The sequence below is a fragment of the Amborella trichopoda genome, chromosome 6 (assembly GCF_054954075.1).
Source record: "Amborella trichopoda isolate Santa Cruz 75 chromosome 6, AtrichopodaSantaCruz75HAP2 v2.0, whole genome shotgun sequence".
NCBI lineage: Eukaryota > Viridiplantae > Streptophyta > Magnoliopsida > Amborellales > Amborellaceae > Amborella > Amborella trichopoda.
Window position 1 is genome coordinate 46,732,961 of NC_142341.1, and position 19,135 is coordinate 46,752,095.

Consider the following 19,135-nt stretch of genomic DNA (forward strand, 5'->3'; position numbering starts at 1 on the left):
ATGAATGCAAATTGCAAGAATTTGTTTACCAATCCAGACTCATTTTGCAAAACCAAGAACCTCTCCCAAGTGGTTTTGAATCTTTCTGAACTGCTACTATTTTCCTCCCAATATGCCAGTTTATCACAGCTGCTAAGCTCCCAATTCAGTGATAGCGAAGATGAGTTCGCAAAAGGCTTCCCAGATTTGTGAATGCTAACAGCAGCCAACCGAATAGTGCAGCCATTCATCACAGTGATAGGTGAGACACGGATTCTGCCAGGACCACGAGCAGCCTGAGTTGCGGACCATATAAGGTCAGGCAAGTTTGCTTTAGAACAGGCAAGAAAATATATCAATTAGATATGAAAAACAACTTGCAAGAAAGTCAAAATGGTAAAACCAACAAATCCAAAGACAGTATAAAGGCTAGGAAAAACAAACCTGGTTCATTGACAATCAAGATGATTGAAGAAGGAAAGCTACAAAAGAGAGAAACTTCCACGTTTGCAAAGGCTGGAAAAGGATGATATTCCTCAACTGAGTTCCCACGTGAGAAGAATAGCTTCTGTTTCAGGAAAAGAAGTGTGCTCAATCCAAATTTCCGTACATACATTACTTACAGAAGGAAAGAAAAAAAAAAGAAAGATTCAGTAGATGGACAAAAGAACTTGATTCAAAGGGAATCTACCCAGTAGTCCAAGAGTGAAAATAAGTTTAATATTGACAATATGGGGAATCAAATAACTCACAAACTTTCCCAGGGTTTGGCAGAAAATTCTATACAAACTTTGACCAGGGCTAGATGCCTTCTTAGCAACTACTACATCTTTTATAGGAGGTGTTTCGCTCTGTTCAGTAATGATATCAACAGACTCAATGAGATCTATCCCTGGATGCCACCTTTCAGGCCCTCCAACAAGAAATATATCGATTCCTGTCCCTGGAACAAGGTAAAGCTCATCCAAAGAAGACTGGCTTTTATCCTCAACCTTGTAACCACCAAATTGGTTCCCATCTCCTGCCTGTAGAGCAACAAGTGGAGAATATGCAGCGATAATAGTTGATGCTTTTAGATTAAGAAGCTTATCCAAGGAAGACTGAATTTCAGAAGGCTGAAATTCTTTGGAGAAAATTGCATGAAGTGTTGCTCTCCCAGGTTTGGAAGCATACAGTAGGGTCCATGCACAAAGCGAAGCATCAAGAAAACTGGAATCCTGCACATATGGTAGCAAGCTCAAGACATGTGCATGGTTCGATGAATTGACAATTTGAAAAACCTCTGCTCCACTAGAAACTTGCCACCTGATGGCAGAACTAAAAGCATCACATTTATGGTACCCTTCACCTGCAGTTGCCAAAACATACAGCTGATAAGGACTTGGGAGTGGGATGCAATGGAATTGGAAAAAGCACGGGACAGAAAGTAAACTCCTATATTAGATTAGCTTATGCCCTTTCTTTTTTTGAGATATAAAATATTAATATATACTTAAATACCATTTAGCGTTCTCATAGTCACAGCAGCTGGAAGATGGGTTCCAATCATAGCCTCGACAGGCAAACTTGGTAGAACAACCATCGATGAAGGAATCAATACTTCAATAACCACCTATAAAAGCAGAGATGCCATTAGAACACCTAATCGACAGATCAGAAATTAAACTGTAAGGACACAATCAAGCAAAAAACAATAGTGTAATACAGAAAAAGAAAATTAATAAGTAGTGGATCCAGATCGCACTATAAAAGCCACAGGAGAAAAATGGTATCTCAATTGAACATCACAAAAAACATGGATACACTTCAATTTAAACTATTTCTCATTCACACAAACTACATGAGAGGAAGAATGAAAATATGCATATATTGCAGAGAAATAATTCCATAACATGTGTATATATACATACTGCATAGTGATACATACAAAGGTCATGTGTAGGGACCATATGCTAACAACAAACAAAGTTGGAGTCACGCAGACCATCCATCCAATGTCCATTATTTATCCACAGACGGAGATGAATCGTTGTTCTCCTAATGTAGAAGGGCATTTAAAAGCAGGACGGCAAGTAATCTCCACAGTTCCTTGATAAAACAGTCAATGGATGGCTAGCATATGTTTGCAATACTTGTTATATGTAAAAGAAAACACATAATCTTGCACACTTGAGCAAACATTTATGATAAATACATGTGCAATTGTGAATTTTAAATGCACAATGAAATTCCCAACAAGGCACTTGTTCAAAAAATTAATGACTCGGGCACGGAATCGCTTGACTCACTTGGAACCGACGACCGTGGTTGCAGAAGGTCCTTACTTGCTAGAGCCAGACACCTTGAACAACCCACTAGTTCACTGGAGCATACTGGCATGTTCTTTGTTGGACTTAGACCCGTCAAGTTCGATTGCTTTACCTTATATCCAGTGCTTAAAAAACGAGTGATCCAGATTGGAACCAGCCGATCCAGATGAGGAATCAGTCTGACCGATCTAGATCCCCTACAACATTAAGAACCGGCCCGTTCCCCCATGAACCGGCCGGTCCGTACTGGTTCTCTTCCAAAACCACCACCCGGTTCGATAAGAGAACCAGTACGAAGCAGCTCCACTTTGTTTTATTTTTAAATTTTTTAAAATTGTTGAATTGGTCGGTTCTCTGACAAAACTGGCCAAAACCGACCCCACTATCTTTTTTAAAACTTTTGTTAATCTTTTTTGGATCGCCGATCTGCCAAACCGGATCGGTAATCTAGTGGGGCGATCTGATTACCGACCTGTTTTTTCAAACTTTGCTTATATCGATTAGGTCTAGCAATGGATTAGCCCAACCCAGGAAAATCTAGGCGCGAAAAACAAAATTTGATCCAAAAACTAGACCCAAGCAAGGCTTGGCCTAGAACCTGGCCTTCCCAACCCTAGTTTTTCCCTTCTTGGAATTGTTTTCTCCATTAGTCCCAGGCTCCCAGCAAGCCCCGTCAAGGTTTGGGCAAGGCCCAGGCCATTGCCAACAGTAATATCAATTTTGGTGGAAAAACCCCCTCTAGAAGTTGGCTTTTCCTAGCCAATAGGGCGTATTAAGCCCCGGGCCCTTCGAGCGCTTTTGAGCCCTCTATTAGATCCATAAAGAAGATTGCAAAAGATTGACAAATGTCCACGGATTTAAAAGAATTCAAATTTCTAATTTCAAGTTTGAAAACATTAATTGAGCCTCAAAAGGTTAAATTTCACTGATTCCGAAGCCTAACCACAAAAATAGTTGTGGTCCAATTTTGCAGCCTTAGGATTGATCTAACACTGTTAATTGTTTTTTTTTATAATATGAGAATATGGTGCCCCAAACTGTCATCCCTATCCCTGCTTCCTCTACTGCTCATCTCGTCGAGCAGTAGAAATCCTTGCTTATTGGTATCTTCCACCCTCAGCCAAACGACTGCAAAGGTATCGAGAGATGGGCGAAGGAACTGTGGAAGGAACCAGGTATCACATGTCGTCCCCTATCTAATGGGTCTTTCCTGTTTTCCTTCCCAGCATTGGTCTCTGCTCTTTCCCCTCTCACGAGTTCTGCTTTGCCTCGTTCAAGGGGTTACTCTTCACCTCTCCAAGTGCTCTGAAAAAGTCGAAGCCTTTCGTCGTCAAAAAGTTTGGGTTATGGCTTCTGACATCCCTCTTCATTCATGGTGCCTTGACAGCTTCAAATCCATAGGCAACGCTTGCGGCTCCTTCATCGCCATGCACTGGAAATCCATGGAGAGCTTACCCCTAGGATCTCTCCATCTTATTGTAGACGTCCTGGACCCCCAGAGCATACCTTCTGTCCTTTGGCTCGATGTGGTTGGAACTTCTACAAGATTTTCATATCCAGGTCGACGATCTCCCCTCCATCGCCTCGCTTTGTAGCTCCACTCGCTTTTGGGAAGGCTTCATTACCTCTGCATCCTTCTTTCGCTTCCCCCCTAGAGGCCCAAAACCATTAGACGTTGGTGTCCTGAAATCGACAGACCTGCAAATTCCACAACTTCCAACCTCCCCGAAGGGCTTGTTGTCCCTTAGTGCCCCCCACACACCCCCCCCCCCCCCCCAACCCTCGGCACCACCACCGCCTCACCTTTCGCCACCACCCCCCTCAACACCCACTCTGCCACCTACTATGCCTCCTCCGCCACTGGCTACAATCTTCCCTCATCCTCCATATCCTCCGCCCTCACCCTTGGCCCCGACCTCCCTGCTTCGCATGTTGGTGTCTCGAGAGTGGCGACTGCAGAAGTTGATCGTCAGGACACGAGTCTATCGCAAGTGCCTGCGGGTCAGGTATGTCCCACCAACCCACACAACTGTCAGCCCTCCATATCTCATAGGGCCATTTCGACAATTCCTCCCATGCACACCACCTACCAACCCCGATTCTCCCATCCCAAGGTTCTCTCTAACCACAACCCCCATCCCCTATTCTCTTCAGCTCCTTGCCGGTATCCCTCCACCTTCCTCTTTGTGGGGGCCTTTCACCATCCTACACGCTATCTACCATCACCTCCACCCTCGATGCCTGCCATCCCGTCAACTCACCGCCTTCATCATTTCGCTCTACAACCATCCCCTGCCTGATATACCTTCTTCCCCTTGCTGCCTTCTCTAAACCGTTGGATCAAGCTTCCGATGAGATCCATGCCTACAATCCCTCTTTTCCTCCCCTCATTGATCTTCATTCAGAGAGGGAAGCAGGCTACATTCCTCACCATCTCTCACAGCCGAAATCCCCTGAACCAGAGTTCCGATTGCCGAGAAGTCCACGAAATCCATGGACCCCCGAGAAATGGCGCTTCCACCTGTGCTCCAGGACTACCCGACAGACACCTCCTATGGTGCTCCCATCATTCTCTCCGTCCCTGTCACCTTTTGTCACCTCGTCCCCTTCCCTTATCCCAACCCCCTATTCTCTCTCTACCTCACCCCTATTCTAACCCCTTTGCTTCTCTTCTCCCACCTTCTTTCTCCGCCCCTCTTTTCCCAGCCTTCACCAGGGACCTATCTTTACCCACTACCTTCCCCTCTTTGCCTCCCCGCTGCCTTTCTTTCCACCTTTTCACCTTCAACTCTTTCTCCGCCTTCAGTTGCAGCCTTCACTACTGCACCCCCCACTTGCCTTTCTTCCTCACCTTCACACAATCACTTGGAGTCGGTCGTCATCGATCTGGCACCCACTTCTATGGAAGCTTCAACTGACCTACACCCCTCCTCTTCTCCGACTACTATGAGTTCCTCGCCTATCGACGACCCCTTTGGCTTGTCTTCGGGCATCTTCAGACCGACAGTTGCTGATGGTTTGGCCTTCCTAGTTCTACCGGCGCTTCCCTCCCCTGTTGCTCTATCTCCTTCTGACTCTTTTGATTCTCTACTCTCGGTGGACACTATGTGGGACCCTATGTCTCCCCCCTCGGTGGATTTGGATTATGTCAACAGTATTGACAAGGGCCAAGGCAAGATTCGAGACGTGATGAAGGTTTCCCTCAAGTGGGACTAGACGAACCTTTCCAAGAATTTTTCAAGTCTGACCTGCGGGCCAAAATCCGAGTAAGCAAGAAGGGATCACAAGAATTGGCCAACCTAGCCCGCACAGTTAATTATGACAAACCTTCTACCTCGCACCAATCTTTCTCTCCCACCCTACAAAATCAATCCTCCAGTGGCTAGCTGGTGAGATGTTCCCTTAAGAACTCCCCTCTCTCTTTTATCCCCCAATGATAATCCTATCTTGGAATATTAGAGGGCTGGGACAGGCCCAACAAAAACAGGTAGTTAGAGACCTCAGCTTGAGGCACAAACCGACTGTTTTTGCCTTCACTGAAACCAAACTACCCATCCCCACTCTTTCTCTGGTCTAACAGATGTGGGGGGGCAGACCTTGTCAATGGGCCACTCAACCTTCGGAAGGCGCCTTGAGGGGAATCTAGGTGATTTGGGATCCCACAGCCCGCTCCATGAATTCCACCCACCTGGTGAGATTCTCTATTTCAATCCTGATGACAAGGATTGCAAACAGTCTTTCTTGGAAATTCTCTGTGGTCTATGGCCCCAACGTAGATTTAGACAGACCTGCTCTTTGGGAGGAGTTAAACCTCGTAGCCCAGCTACCCGACCCTGTGTAGCGCATTGGAGGGGACTTCAATGTAACCAGGTGGTTCCACCAAAGGAATTCTTCTTCTAGGATCACTCCAACCATGACAGCCTTCTCTGATTTTGTGGCCCTAAATAACCTAGTCGACTTACCCTCGCTAGGACCCAGGTTCACATGGTCAACCCCTCGCTTTCCAAGTTAGACAGATTCCTAATCTCTATTGATTGGGCATCCTCACTCCCTGGAAGCCATTCTACCTCTCTTCCCAGACCTACCTCTGCCCACTGCCCAATCCTGTTAGAAACCAAGCTTGTTAACAGTAGTCCAAAACCTTTCAGATTTGAATTGACCTTGTTAGAAGAACCCTCTCTTCTTAACCTTATCACGAATTAGTTGCTGGCACTCTCGGATCTGGTAGAAGGCTGGGGTGGATTTAAACTCCAGCGTAAACTCCAATTATTGAAGATCTCCCTTAAAAATTGGAGCATGGACCTACCAAGTTTCCTTGGCCCACAGAAATCTGCTACGTTCTAGGCAATCCAATCTTTAGATGTCATGGAAGAGTCAAAACCTCTCTCGGACTCTGAACTTCTTCAAAAGGATCACCTCAAGCTTCTCTACCAATCCATCCTTAAGAAAGAGGAGATCTACTGGTACCAAAGATCTAGGATCAAGTGGCTGAAGGCCGGTGATCTCAATACTAGCTTCTTCCATAAAACGGCCAATTGTAGGCGAAGAGAACTAAATCTCCCACCATACTGATGGGAGCAATGTGCTAGATCAACCCCCCGACATCAAGCAAGCCATCCTTGGCTACTTCAAAAATCTCTTTTTTGCTCCCCCAGACCTCGACCTCCCATGGGGGACCTAGCCTTCTTAGCTTTGCCTTCAAACAAAGTCTCATGGCTAGAAAGACCGTTCTCAAAACCAGAAATTGTTGTTGCCATCTCTGATTAGGATACAAACAAAGCCCCCGGTCCCGATGGCTTTCCCGTCGCCCCCTTCAAACAGTTTTGGGTCTCCTTTAGAGAAGACTTCCTCAACTTCTTCAATGAATTCCATTCCAAGGGGGTAATTCATAAGGCTATGAACGCCACTTTTATCTCACTTATTCCCAAGATCGAATGGGCCACCCAACTCAAAGACTTTCACCCCATCAGCCTAGTTAACTCCACCTATAAGATCCTTGCCAAAGTTTTAGCGTCCCGACTGAAAGAGGTCCTAATTTCTACCACTCAAAGTGCCTTTATTAACGATAGGCAAATCTTGGACGGGGCACTTGTGGCCCATGAATGCATCCATTCCAGACACTTGGCTAGAGTACCTGGCATCCTAGCCAAACTCGACTGGGAAAAGGCCTCCGACCATGTAGATTGGGTCATACTCGAAGAGACTCAATCAAGGGAGATTTGAAAGTACGTGGAGGAATTGGATGAAAGCATGTTACTCCCATCCTCACTTCTCCATCATCATTAATCAAACCCCCAAAGGCTACTTCCTCTCTACTATAGGCCTCATACATGGAGACACACTCTCCCCCTTCCTTTTTCCCATAGCGGCAGGGGTATTCAGTAGGGTACAACTCTAGGATATATTCGGCAAGATGCCTTCATGGCTTCTCAGTCGATCCACAGGCCCCCATTGTTACCCACTTACAATACGCAGATGACACCTTAGTGTTCTACAATGTTGACCACGCAGAAGTCAGAAACCTTTTCGTTTTTCTAAGGTGCTTCGACTTCGCAACTGGCTTCAAAGTAAACTTTGAGAAAACCAAGATGCTAGGGGTCAATGTCGACCCTACTATCCTCTCGGAGTTTGCCAATTGCTGGGGCTGTGGGGTATAGACTTTTCCCTCCAAATACCTAAGTCTTCCTCTTTGCTTAGGCAAACCCAGAAAGAGACTTTGGTCCCACATAGTGGACAAAGTGGACCACAGATTGGCAGGCTGGAAAGGGCGCTTTCTCTCTCTGTGAGGAAGGCTTACTTTAATCAAAGCCCCACTTGCCAATATTCCAATGAACCAAATGTCCACCTTTCACATGCCGGTCACTGTAAGCTCCAGAATTGAACAAATTATGAGGTCAGGCAGCAAATTTTATTTGATTGCTCGGGATAAACTAAGGCAGCCCCAGAACAGGGGAGGTCTGGGAATTAAGAACCTCAGAACTCAAAACATGGCGCTGCTGGGCAAATGGAGCTGGAGATTCTCTACCCTCAATAATCAGTTTGGATTGACATCCTTAGACATAAATATCATCAACCGAACTCCCCTTGGCTGCCGAATTTTAGATCCAATCAGAGGTCATCAAGCATTTGGAGGTCAATTTGCTCAGCATTCCATGCCTTCAAAGCTCGCATTAGATTTCACCCGAAAGCAGGGAATTGAATCCTCTTTTGGCACGACCTTTGGTTGGGCCATACTCCCCTCCGGGATAGATTCCCCGATCTCTTTTCACGAGCCAAAAACCAAGAGGCCTCGGTCGCTCAAGAAATGCTTTCGACCGGAGCACTTTGCTCATGGAATCCAACATTCAGAAGGCCCCTCACGGATCCTGAGATTGATAGCTTTGCCACCTTCGCGGCAGAACTGCAATCCCACTTCCTACCCCCCTCAGGTCAATATCACATCATTTGGTCTCCGCCCCCGACGGGAACCTTCTCTGTTTCCTCATTTACCACAGCCTAAATCTGCCACCAACTTTCCCTCTAGCTCCCAATGCACTCGCAGCCAAGGCATGGATATCTTGTGTACCACCTAAAATCAAGATCTTCACTTGGTTGGCTCTGTCCCAGAGAGTACTCACTGTATATCAATTGCAAAGAAGAGGGATCCCATCCCTAACCGTTGTGTCATGTGTCTTGAAGCCGAAGAGACCAACGACCACCTTCTACTGCACTGCCTTTTTGCTTACAACATTTGGGGATCCATACTCAAATTGTTCAATGTGCAATGGGTGCTACCAGCCTTGGTAACCTCCATCATCACCCCTATTTATCCTTACCCTTGGCACAAGGCTGGGATTCTCCTTTGGGAATCCATGGTGGCAGCAGCTTTGTGGGTCATCTGGGTTGAGCGCAACAACAGAATTTTTGGAGGGGAATTCTCTTCTTGGCTCAAAGTTTTCCACAAGCTCAAGTCTATGATCACCTTTTGGGCAACCAATCATCAGTGCTTTAACGGAGTTCCAGCCTCGGTTTTTCAGCCAAGACTGGAGTAATATTCTGCATTTCCATCGACCGCGCATTCAAAGGACCTCTCGATGGAAACCTCCTCCATTGGGCATCTTAAAACTCAATTTTGACAGGTGCTCTCTCAGCAACCCAAGCCTGTCAGGGATAGGAGTTGTCCTAAGAGACCATCTCGGCACTTTCGTGGCCTCAGTCTCCAAACACATCGGCCACAAAAACTCCATGGAGGCTGAAGCAATAGCCCTCCTGGAAGGTCTAAAACTCACACAACCCTTCCATCTGCATTCGCTTGTAGTGGAGGGAGACTCCAAGAACACCATCACCTGCGCACAGAGTCCTTCTTCTTCCCCCCCTCCTTGGACTTTGGCACACGTCTTTGATGAAATTGATGATCTTTGCAGGAATACATCAGTCGTGTGGATGCATACTTGGAGGGAAGCAAATCAGGATGCTAACTCCCTAGCAAAAGACGCGGCGGCTACAGTTATCATCTAGCCTTTTTCAGTTTTTCCTTATTTTGCGAATCAACCTATTTTTCTAGGTTGTTGTGCCTCACTGTAACCTCTTAAAAGAGGATTTTGATTCAGCTTTTTGTTGGTTCTATCCCTTGAGTATCCTCACATGTGGATAGCCAAGGTGTTTTGTATATTCCCTTTTATCAATTAAAGGTAACATTATAAAAAATAAAAAAAAAAATTTGCTTTTATACAATTTGTTCTAGTAATTCCATATTTTTTCTCAAAGTTAATGTTTTCAAAGTAAAACTAAATTATTTTTCAAAATACCATAGGAACATTGATGGAGGCTTCATTTCAGCTAGGTTTAGATTTCATTTGTTGATCAATAGCTACAACATATACTTATTCTTATATTTAATATTTGTTTAATGTCAAATGATATATATATATATATATATATATATATATATATATATATATATATATATATATATATATATATATATATTTAATTTAGTTTTAAGATTTAGTTTTTGGGTTTTTAAGTTTTGCAGGGGTATTTTTGAAATTTCAGTATAGAATAGGGGTATTTTAGAGTCTTTAATGTTGACTTGGATCTTAAGTTAATTTTAGATTTTCATAGGCTTATAAAAGGTTGAATGTCATATTTTGAGATGCTTATGCTATTTCGAACGAATTTTATTTTATGAAAAAAGAAAGTTCTTTTTCTTGGCTTGATTTATAACCATGCCTTTTCTCCATTATTGCTGGTTCTTACTTGTATGACGTTCGGGAAAAGGTGGATTCAATTTCTCACATTTCCTTCCTGCATCACCAGGCTACTAAAAAACAAGTCCGACATTGTTTTCTCTAAATAAGGATGACTACATAAACCTTCAAAATGGAGACATACACCGACAAATACAACCCCATGCATGATGGCCTATTTTTGTAAGGTTATATAGTGTTACTCACTAATACATTTACAAATTGCAAGTTATAAAATCATATATGCTAGATGGAACAGTATAAATTTGGCCAATTGATAACAGGACAATAAAGAAAAGTCAAGTTGCTATAAGATGGAATAAAAGAGAGCAAGTGAAGTAATTTACTCATCAGATTTACTAAATTAGGGTTTAATTGGACAAGAACTTCACGGTATGGGCACTTTCTGTACTTGAAACTAGAAGCAGTTCCCAAATGAAGCTTCAAATAAGAAATGACATAATTCGTCACCAAAGAAATGAACGCTGAACTTTTTATTTTATTTTACTTTTTCAATTTTGAGGTTCAATGAACAAGGAATGTAAAAATTGTTGTTCTTCTTTTTTATAATGATAAAATTGTTCACCCTTATGTTTAACATTTGGCAGCTTAAATTTTCCCACCTCATCATAGTTAAGAGAGTCAAAGACAGATTCCACTTTAATGATAGCTTGACCAGGGCGCTTTGCCTGAACATATCCAGAAGCCGAAACAGATACAATACCCTTGTCGGATGAGAACCAACGGTAATCTCTCGATGATATGGCACAACCTGTATTATTAATAGTTAAAAGCCAAATTAGTGAACATTCAAAAAAAAAGCCCAACATTAGTGTACCACACATCAAAATGCTGGAATATGAATAAAAGGACTGGAGGGATCATATGATTCATGGTTCAACCTCCTATTGCCTTTAAGTCGACCTCCTGGTACACACCAGGAGCCCAAGGAATGCGAATGGGCGAAGGCACAATATCCACTTCACCCAAAAAGATTGTGACACGATTGCAGACTTGAACTTCTTGCATGACACAAAGAACCTATAATGAGAATAGATAGCTAACCCTTAGTCGCCATTAAACAACATCAGAGCAGGCATATACAGTATTTTCAACCAAATAAAACAGGCCTGCAGAGATAGCCAACCTTAGACTCTTCTGGATTTCCACTATGATACGTTAAAGAAGCAGACAACTTTCCTATGCCCTCAGAGATAGCTGTCAGGCGTGTGCAATTCAGCCAACCATGTTTAATAGCAATCTCACCTGGGACTGCAGACATAACCCAATATTCAGGCTTATCATATTCCAGCTTCAAATCTTCATTCTGCAAAGAAGAAAAGTGAATAAAAATATATGCAAAAGAAAACATATGCCAAAGCATCTAAAAAATGGTTAAAACATTTTTAACCTTTGCTAGCTAGCCTGTGTCAATATAAAAAAGTATATAAAAGAAAAAAGATGTATAGTAATTTTTCTCACTCAGAACTCTTAAGATGCAAATCCACTAGACATAAATAGTTCAAATTCAGAACACTCTCAACAATCATTACCAAATATACTTCCAAATATCTTCAGTTTTTAAGGTAAAGAACTACAAATAAATGAAAAGTTGAATATGACTTCGCAAGTTTCCCTTGCAAAAACCCAACCACAAAAGCTAAAAATGCCCTTCAATCCAGCAAAGATCTAGGTTTTACTTGCACCAAAAGGAGTATTAACAACAAAATATAGCCAAAGAGCAATTTCTAATTTATTATATTGCAATATTTTTTAAAACAGAACATGGATGTTTAGTTTTCTGTAAGATACTACCATGCCATGTTCTAAAACTCGTGCCTGGGTCAACTTGGTGAGTTTCACAAAATTCACATGAGTTTAGAATCGACTCAACCAAGTCGTTACATGACCCAGCAAAGTCAAACCAGTCTGACCAGGCTCAACACCAGGCTGAGTCCTGAGCCTAGTTTGACTTAAAAAATACCACTACCGAGTCAAGGATGAAAAAATGGCCCAAGTGTCTCCTCCTTCCCTATATGCCCAGGAAATGAATGTAGAAAACGGAACTATAAATGTTTTGGATTCTTGACAGCTCTACAAGTCCAAATATATGAACTTGGTAAGTTTGATGAGTATTCACCAAGTTGACTACACACCTCAGAGAATCAAGTTTAACAATTAAAGATTTGCCATCTGAAAATGCCTATATCTTTTAGTATAGAATAGGCCAAGACTCATCATCCTTAGAACAAGAAGAGCATGATGACCTAATGTTGAAAGTTATAGGCAACCAGTTGCCACTAAGCACAACCAGAAGAAAAGACATGATCGAGTTTTCAGAAGAGCTTTCAAATCCAACACAATGATCAGGATCTTTCAACATGAATTCATTCCTTGAGCCAGACAAGACCAAAAGAGGCTGGCGTTAGCAGAATTATATGATTCATGGATAATGGCATTTCCATGATAATATCCATTTCTACGCAGGTGAGCATCAATTGAGGGGAAACTTACCCTCCCCATTTTTCAGATTAACCTAAGGCAACATGGAGGAGCTGAGGGTGATTATACAATGACACTCCAGTCCAACCAGTACTTCAAAGTTGCCATGTTGCCCAAAGCTAGGGCCGCCTTGGGAGGAGGGACAACCGAGTCTAGGGTAAACCTCAGTCCAACGATAACCAAAAAGAAATTCCACAAAAGTGATTGGATTGCTAAAAGTAAAATATCATCCCTTGAAGAAATTGGATGGGATGTTTTAGAAATAATTCATGTTAAATTGCTACATTGCCCATGTTAGTTAGGCCTAGGGAAGCTAATTCAGTAGCTAATAAGTTGTAGCAAAAGGCCTCAAAGCTTAACTGCAAAGTTAGAATTTTGTTTTCACAACTTTAACCCCAGCTTTAGACCAAAATGGTAAGCATTAAATTCTTTAATTTGGAGCACCAATCACAACAACAAAATTGCCTGCAAATTAAAGAGATCCATGCACAACAGAACTCTCTTAAAGACCTGTTACATCAACCAATGCAACATTTTTTATTTCCTAGTGGTATTTAAGTATCATCAGTGCACCAAATCTGTAAATTCTAGAGGAAAAAAAAAAGAAGAAAAAAAATGAAATATCAACAAAAAAAATTGCCCACAAACTAAAGGGATGCAATCACAACAAAACTTCTTAGAAGACCTATAACATCAACAAATACAGCTATTTCAATTTCTCTACAGTATCAAAGCATCATTGATGAACCAAATCAGTAAAACTAGAAAGAAAGGCATAGAGAAAAAGAAAGAAATGAAGAAAGCAGTGAAGATAATTGGAATCAAACCTTAGTAATGTACAACGCTCTCTCTCTATATTCAGGTGAGAAAACCTTCAAATGGACAACATAATCTTGGCCAACAACTAGGTACCAAGGGACTGAAGATGGTATAGCCTCCCTCCCTTCTAGTGGGACAGATGAAATTGTTATTGGCAATAAAAACAACACAATCCTATCTGGCATGACTACATGCATCGATGATATCTGTTGATGTCCAGCGACCCTTATGTCCTCAACAATGATATTTGTGATTCCCAAGTTCTGAGCATAAGCTATACCCATTAGAGGGTCAACCAATGCGACAGAGGAGTTTACAACAGACCAAATATGATATTGTGACGGCAATGGAATTGCTGTTACAGACAAGAGAGAGTAAGAACACACACAAGCGACCATAAAACAAAAATATTAGAAAAAATGGTCAATTGGCCATCAATTCATGCAGAAAGAATAAATCATATGAGTACAAAATGAAGCATCGCCACAAATGAAATAATGGACATTTGAAGACCTCAAAATCAAACAGAGAACAACTAACCATAACAACTGGCAGCACTATATAGAGAATGAATATAAAACACATCAATAAGAAGAAACACATATAATGATAAAATACATAATTATACTAGAAATCAATTTAATGAACAGATTCTAGTCTCTTGTGATAGATAAGCAGGCTTTGAGAAAATATCTTAAATATTACATGAATAGACATGTCCACATGATGGATATCCTAAGTATATAAAGTCTTCCATGTCAATGATCTATTCTCACTAAAAAACAGCAGACGAGCAAAGGGTTTTTTGGGGACAAACTTCAAAGGTCTCAACCCTTTGGCTCCATCATACAAACTGATTTAGACACATCCACTTTAATTGTTCTCTTCAAAAGAGAAAAGAGAAAGAGATGGCTAGGATATACTAAAATAGAAAGAAGACAAAACTGTTAATTATTTTCTGTCTCCCTAGTCATCATTTTTCTGCTTTTCCTTACAAATTTAACCAAAATTATTTTCTTCATGAAGCTTAGCTCTACCAACCAGTCTCACATGATATCCAATGAACTCACTAGTCAAATTTCAACAACAGTGTTATGGATTTTCAACAGTTTGGACAGCGCATCATGCAAAGTTTATGAAAACCAACAACACATTTTAGTGTGCCACAAAATGATTGATTATGATTAACTCCATGCACCTATAGGAACCATACCTGCATATGCTTTTGGGTTGTTTAAATAAGATTCGAACCTTGGATTCATTGAATCAAGAAATCCTAAGCATGCTGATATTATAAATGTATGATTGAAGATTCGCAAATAATACATACACTGAACCTGAAACGGCAGGATCACTACTTAAAAAAGAGATGTCATGCTTTAATGCATCTAGTTCACACAGTCAGAAAATGATTTGCATATGAAACAATTTCAACTGTTGAACCACAAAAAAGGCCCCGGGAGCTAGAATAATTGTCACTATCTGAAATTATAAGGATGAGCACAAGTGGTTCAAAGAAACTACAGGAGAGCAAGATAATAATGCATAATAGTATAGATCAAACTAGAATTGCAGCAATTTAGTAAAAGCCACTTTGTGCAATTAATAATACAGATTCTGTGCACTTGATGACACAAATTTAGGTGAAAAGCTATTACATAAATTGGTAGGAACAAACCTTGAGGAGTATTCTTACGGAGAACTCGCAGACTGTAGTGTACACAAGCACCAATAATGACCAAAACAGGAGATGGAGGATCCAGAGACATAGATTCTACAATGGTCAATGTAATGGTATCTTGAACGTGCTCAAGGTGGGGTTCAAGTAGATGAACAGCAACAATCTCATGGCCAATACCAATTCCTCGTACAACATATAAATCAGATCCCACACCCTACAGTGCATATGGAAGAATCATTTTATATGATAGCAAAGGCCAAGTTTGCTATCAAAGGCCAACCTTTTAGAACAGAATTACATCTCATTATATATGATAGCACTACGTTATAGGTATCCACTTACACTCTCTCACACCCTACAATGCATATGGAAGAATCATTTTATATAATAGCAAAGGCCAAGTTTGCTATCAAAGGCCAACCTTTTAAAAAATAATTACATATCATTATATATGATAGCACTACGTTATAGGCATCCACTTACACTATCTTCAATCTTTATTTGGGTACTTATATCCCCACAAAAACCACCACAATCACTCAAGGGGGTATCTTTCAATGGAACATGAACAAGGCGATGAAGTGGCTCATCAACCTCTGCATCCTTAGGCATTAGATGCCACATAAATCGTAGGCCCGCCAAAGATGAAAATATGTTGTCTGCATCAAATGGCCATCTATGAGTCGGTATAAAACTACAAACAAGGAAAGTTCAGAGCTTAGATAGAATAGAAAACGATTATAGCACTTAACTCAATTAGCCAGAATAAGCTAAAGTACTGCCTCCCAAATAACTAATCAATGCAGTCTAGGAATGCATCGGATATATGTATGAGAGTTAGAATTTGAATACAAAAGAAAATAACCGATGAAAATGCCTCTCAAAACCACCATATTAACAAAGTGCAGTGGCCAAACAAGTCACAAATCACAGCAAAGGGCGCAGGTATAGAGCACCTTCATCATCAAATGCACGAACTTGGAGAGTAGCGAGCCCATCAAGATCCAATTTAACTGAGTGATGAAATATCTGAATTCGAGATATTTTATCAATAAAAACTTCACATCTAATGACGGTCCCACTATGAATATCAGTAGCATAAACAGCAGACTCCTTCCGACCACCATACGGTGCAATTGATATTATCCGTGCACTGGTTGAACAGTGGCTAGTTCCATTATACTCAGGCTGGACATATAAGATATCATGGTGATCCCATGACCTGTCAGGTGGGAGAAAGATTCCATGAATATCAACTAATATAACCCATGACAAATATGATCCAGAAATTATCAGAAGAACTCGATGTTCACTTCAGATATAAACAATAAAGTTGGTATATTATGGTACACATTTATGAGCATGAATGTTGTCATATAACTATGTAGATATTTCTTTAGGAATATTTGTTGAACTATGTTTTATTTGGTTCATCTGAAAAGCACATTGTAACGTTCACAATTCATGACTTAAGACTTTCAGCATGAATTCCATGAGTCAAGATGTGAAATTCATTGGTTACAAATTATAGCTAGTCATGCATCAAGAAATAAAATGTAATAAGCTAGAGGCTATCGAAGTCATGAATTCCATGAGTCGAGATGTGAAATTCATTGGTTACAAATTATAGCTAGTCATGCATCAAGAAATAAAATGTAATAAGCTAGAGGCTATTCATATATAGCAAATATTACACATACCCTCACCTGAATTTCCCCCTTTGTCTGTGAAGGGCTCCTCCGTAAGGATAACAACAGCAAAACAGCCATACATAAATTACCAACTAGACTGAATCATTTCAAATATAGAGAAATAAATACAATATTATTCATATCAATAAAAAACAGTAATCTGGCAAAACAACAAATGAATTAGACAAAGAACAATCAAGCAAATGAGCTGATACTAACCACACATACTGATCAAGGTTCACAATTTTAAATTTCGTTAACGAAAAAGTAGAGTTCCGAGGTTGCAAGCTTGACGCAGCACTCATAGTACATCTCATTAAACTAGCACCAAATAAAACCATTTCAAAATGACATTCTCGAAATAAAAACAAAAAAAGCAAAGAAAAATACTAAACAAGTAAATAAGCAAAAAGCTCTGAACTAACACTATATATGCACTGTGATCCTATTTACGGCCAAATTTCACTCCAGATTCATAAACTGGCAAAAAAAATCAAACTCCACCAACTCTGACCAAACAATTTAATCAATCTTCTAATTCCATCAATATCAGCACAAAATCCTTTGTTCCCAAAAATTAAAAACAAAAACAAGGTAAAATCGCACCATGAAAAACAACCATCAGTTCCTTGAAGGCGATACTCAACAGGCTTAGTTATCAGAGGAGGCAAAAGCACATTCAAATCATTTATATGAGGTCCAGAGGCTGAGTCCACTGGTGAAAGCAAAGCTATCAGAAACCCGCCCATGGCTGAGTAAAAGCTCAATAAATTGAAGAAAGACATTCCGAAATGGACTCTATTAGGTTCTGAAGTGTGCTCCTGCATTGTTAACCGTCGGTTGAGGTCCATTTCTAGGGCAGAATCAGTATCTTTTCATCTTTGAGTTGCAGGAGCATCAGCGAGAGAGTTGAAAAATAAACAAGGGGAAAAATGGATTAACAGTGATAAACCCTAGTAAGAGGGATAAACCCTAGAAGGCCATGCTCTGTGGTTTTCTATTTTTTACGTTCTTTTTTCATTTAACTGGACTAGTAAACGCGGGAAACTGCTTTTGTGCGAACGTCACATGGCGACTGAGGAGTGGAGGACAGGTGCTAGGGTTAAGGGCACGATGGCACGAGTCTTGCGCAATGTGGCCTGACCAGTCCTTTTCATAGATCGGGCCGGGTTTACATACTTTCTCTAAATTCATAAAATGAAAACAAAAAGCGACAGGGCTAGGCCATAACCCCTACCCTAGGGGTGGCAATCAGGGCGGGGGCGACCTGAACTGGGTATGCGTCCAGGTCCATAGTTTAGACCTAGCAAGACAGGTCTAGGCCCAAATGACTTGCACTAGTTCGAGTCTAGGTTCAGCATTGGACCCTATCAGGCCAGGTTATACATAAAATGTATTATGTAATATATATATATATATATAGAGAGAGAGAGAGCCGAGGTTCTAATCAATCAAATTAGAGCATACATTCGTTGAAAAATGTGGTTTCAATACCAAAAATATTTGTGATAGCCTTAACATATATTTTCATATTTATTTGTAAAGTTTAAAGCTTCAAAAATAGTGTATATATATATAGAGAGAGAGAGATAGAGCCGAGGTTCTAAACAATCAAATTAGAGCCTACCTTCAAATAGTATCAAGAAATGTGGTTTCAATACTAACAATATTTGTGATAACCTTAAAATATATTTTCATATTTATTTGTAAAGTTTAAAGCTTTAAAAATAGTGTAGATCAAGTAAATCTATTAAAACTTGAAAATTGACGGTCTACAAATGCGTTACAAGATGCACTATTTCCAAAAGCTTGAAATCCATTTTTTTCTCATGTTCATGCATACAATGATTTGAGGTGGACTTCAAATTTTTATAATTGAATATAAATATAGATTTTGAGATAATCCTTATAATTTTTTACACCAAA

General features: G+C 40.7%; 1 protein-coding gene across 8 annotated transcripts in view; it reads right to left on the minus strand.

The window, feature by feature from the left end:
- Positions 1-18,286, minus strand: part of EMB3012 (embryo defective 3012) — a 40,147-nt gene extending 21,861 nt beyond the window's left edge. For 7 of the 8 annotated variants that reach the window (XR_016056874.1, XR_016056873.1, XR_016056878.1 and 4 more), the window contains exons 1-12: positions 17,816-18,286; positions 16,475-16,740; positions 16,002-16,177; positions 15,516-15,732; positions 13,846-14,192; positions 11,664-11,843; positions 11,419-11,557; positions 11,140-11,288; positions 1,480-1,591; positions 732-1,327; positions 424-547; positions 30-310 (exon numbers count right to left, since the gene is read on the minus strand). Coding sequence is in view for 2 of the 8 variants with exons in the window: in XM_006852243.4 (XP_006852305.2) it covers positions 30-310; positions 424-547; positions 732-1,327; positions 1,480-1,591; positions 11,140-11,288; positions 11,419-11,557; positions 11,664-11,843; positions 13,846-14,192; positions 15,516-15,732; positions 16,002-16,177; positions 16,475-16,740; positions 17,816-18,060 (2,832 nt within the window). In the remaining 6 variants the exon portion in view is untranslated. Of the gene's footprint in view, positions 1-29; positions 311-423; positions 548-731; positions 1,328-1,479; positions 1,592-11,139; positions 11,289-11,418; positions 11,558-11,663; positions 11,844-13,845; positions 14,193-15,515; positions 15,733-16,001; positions 16,178-16,474; positions 16,741-17,815 lie in introns of those variants that run through there. The other variant, XM_088868754.1, reaches the window with a different exon arrangement.
- Between the last annotated feature and the right edge of the window lie 849 nt (positions 18,287-19,135).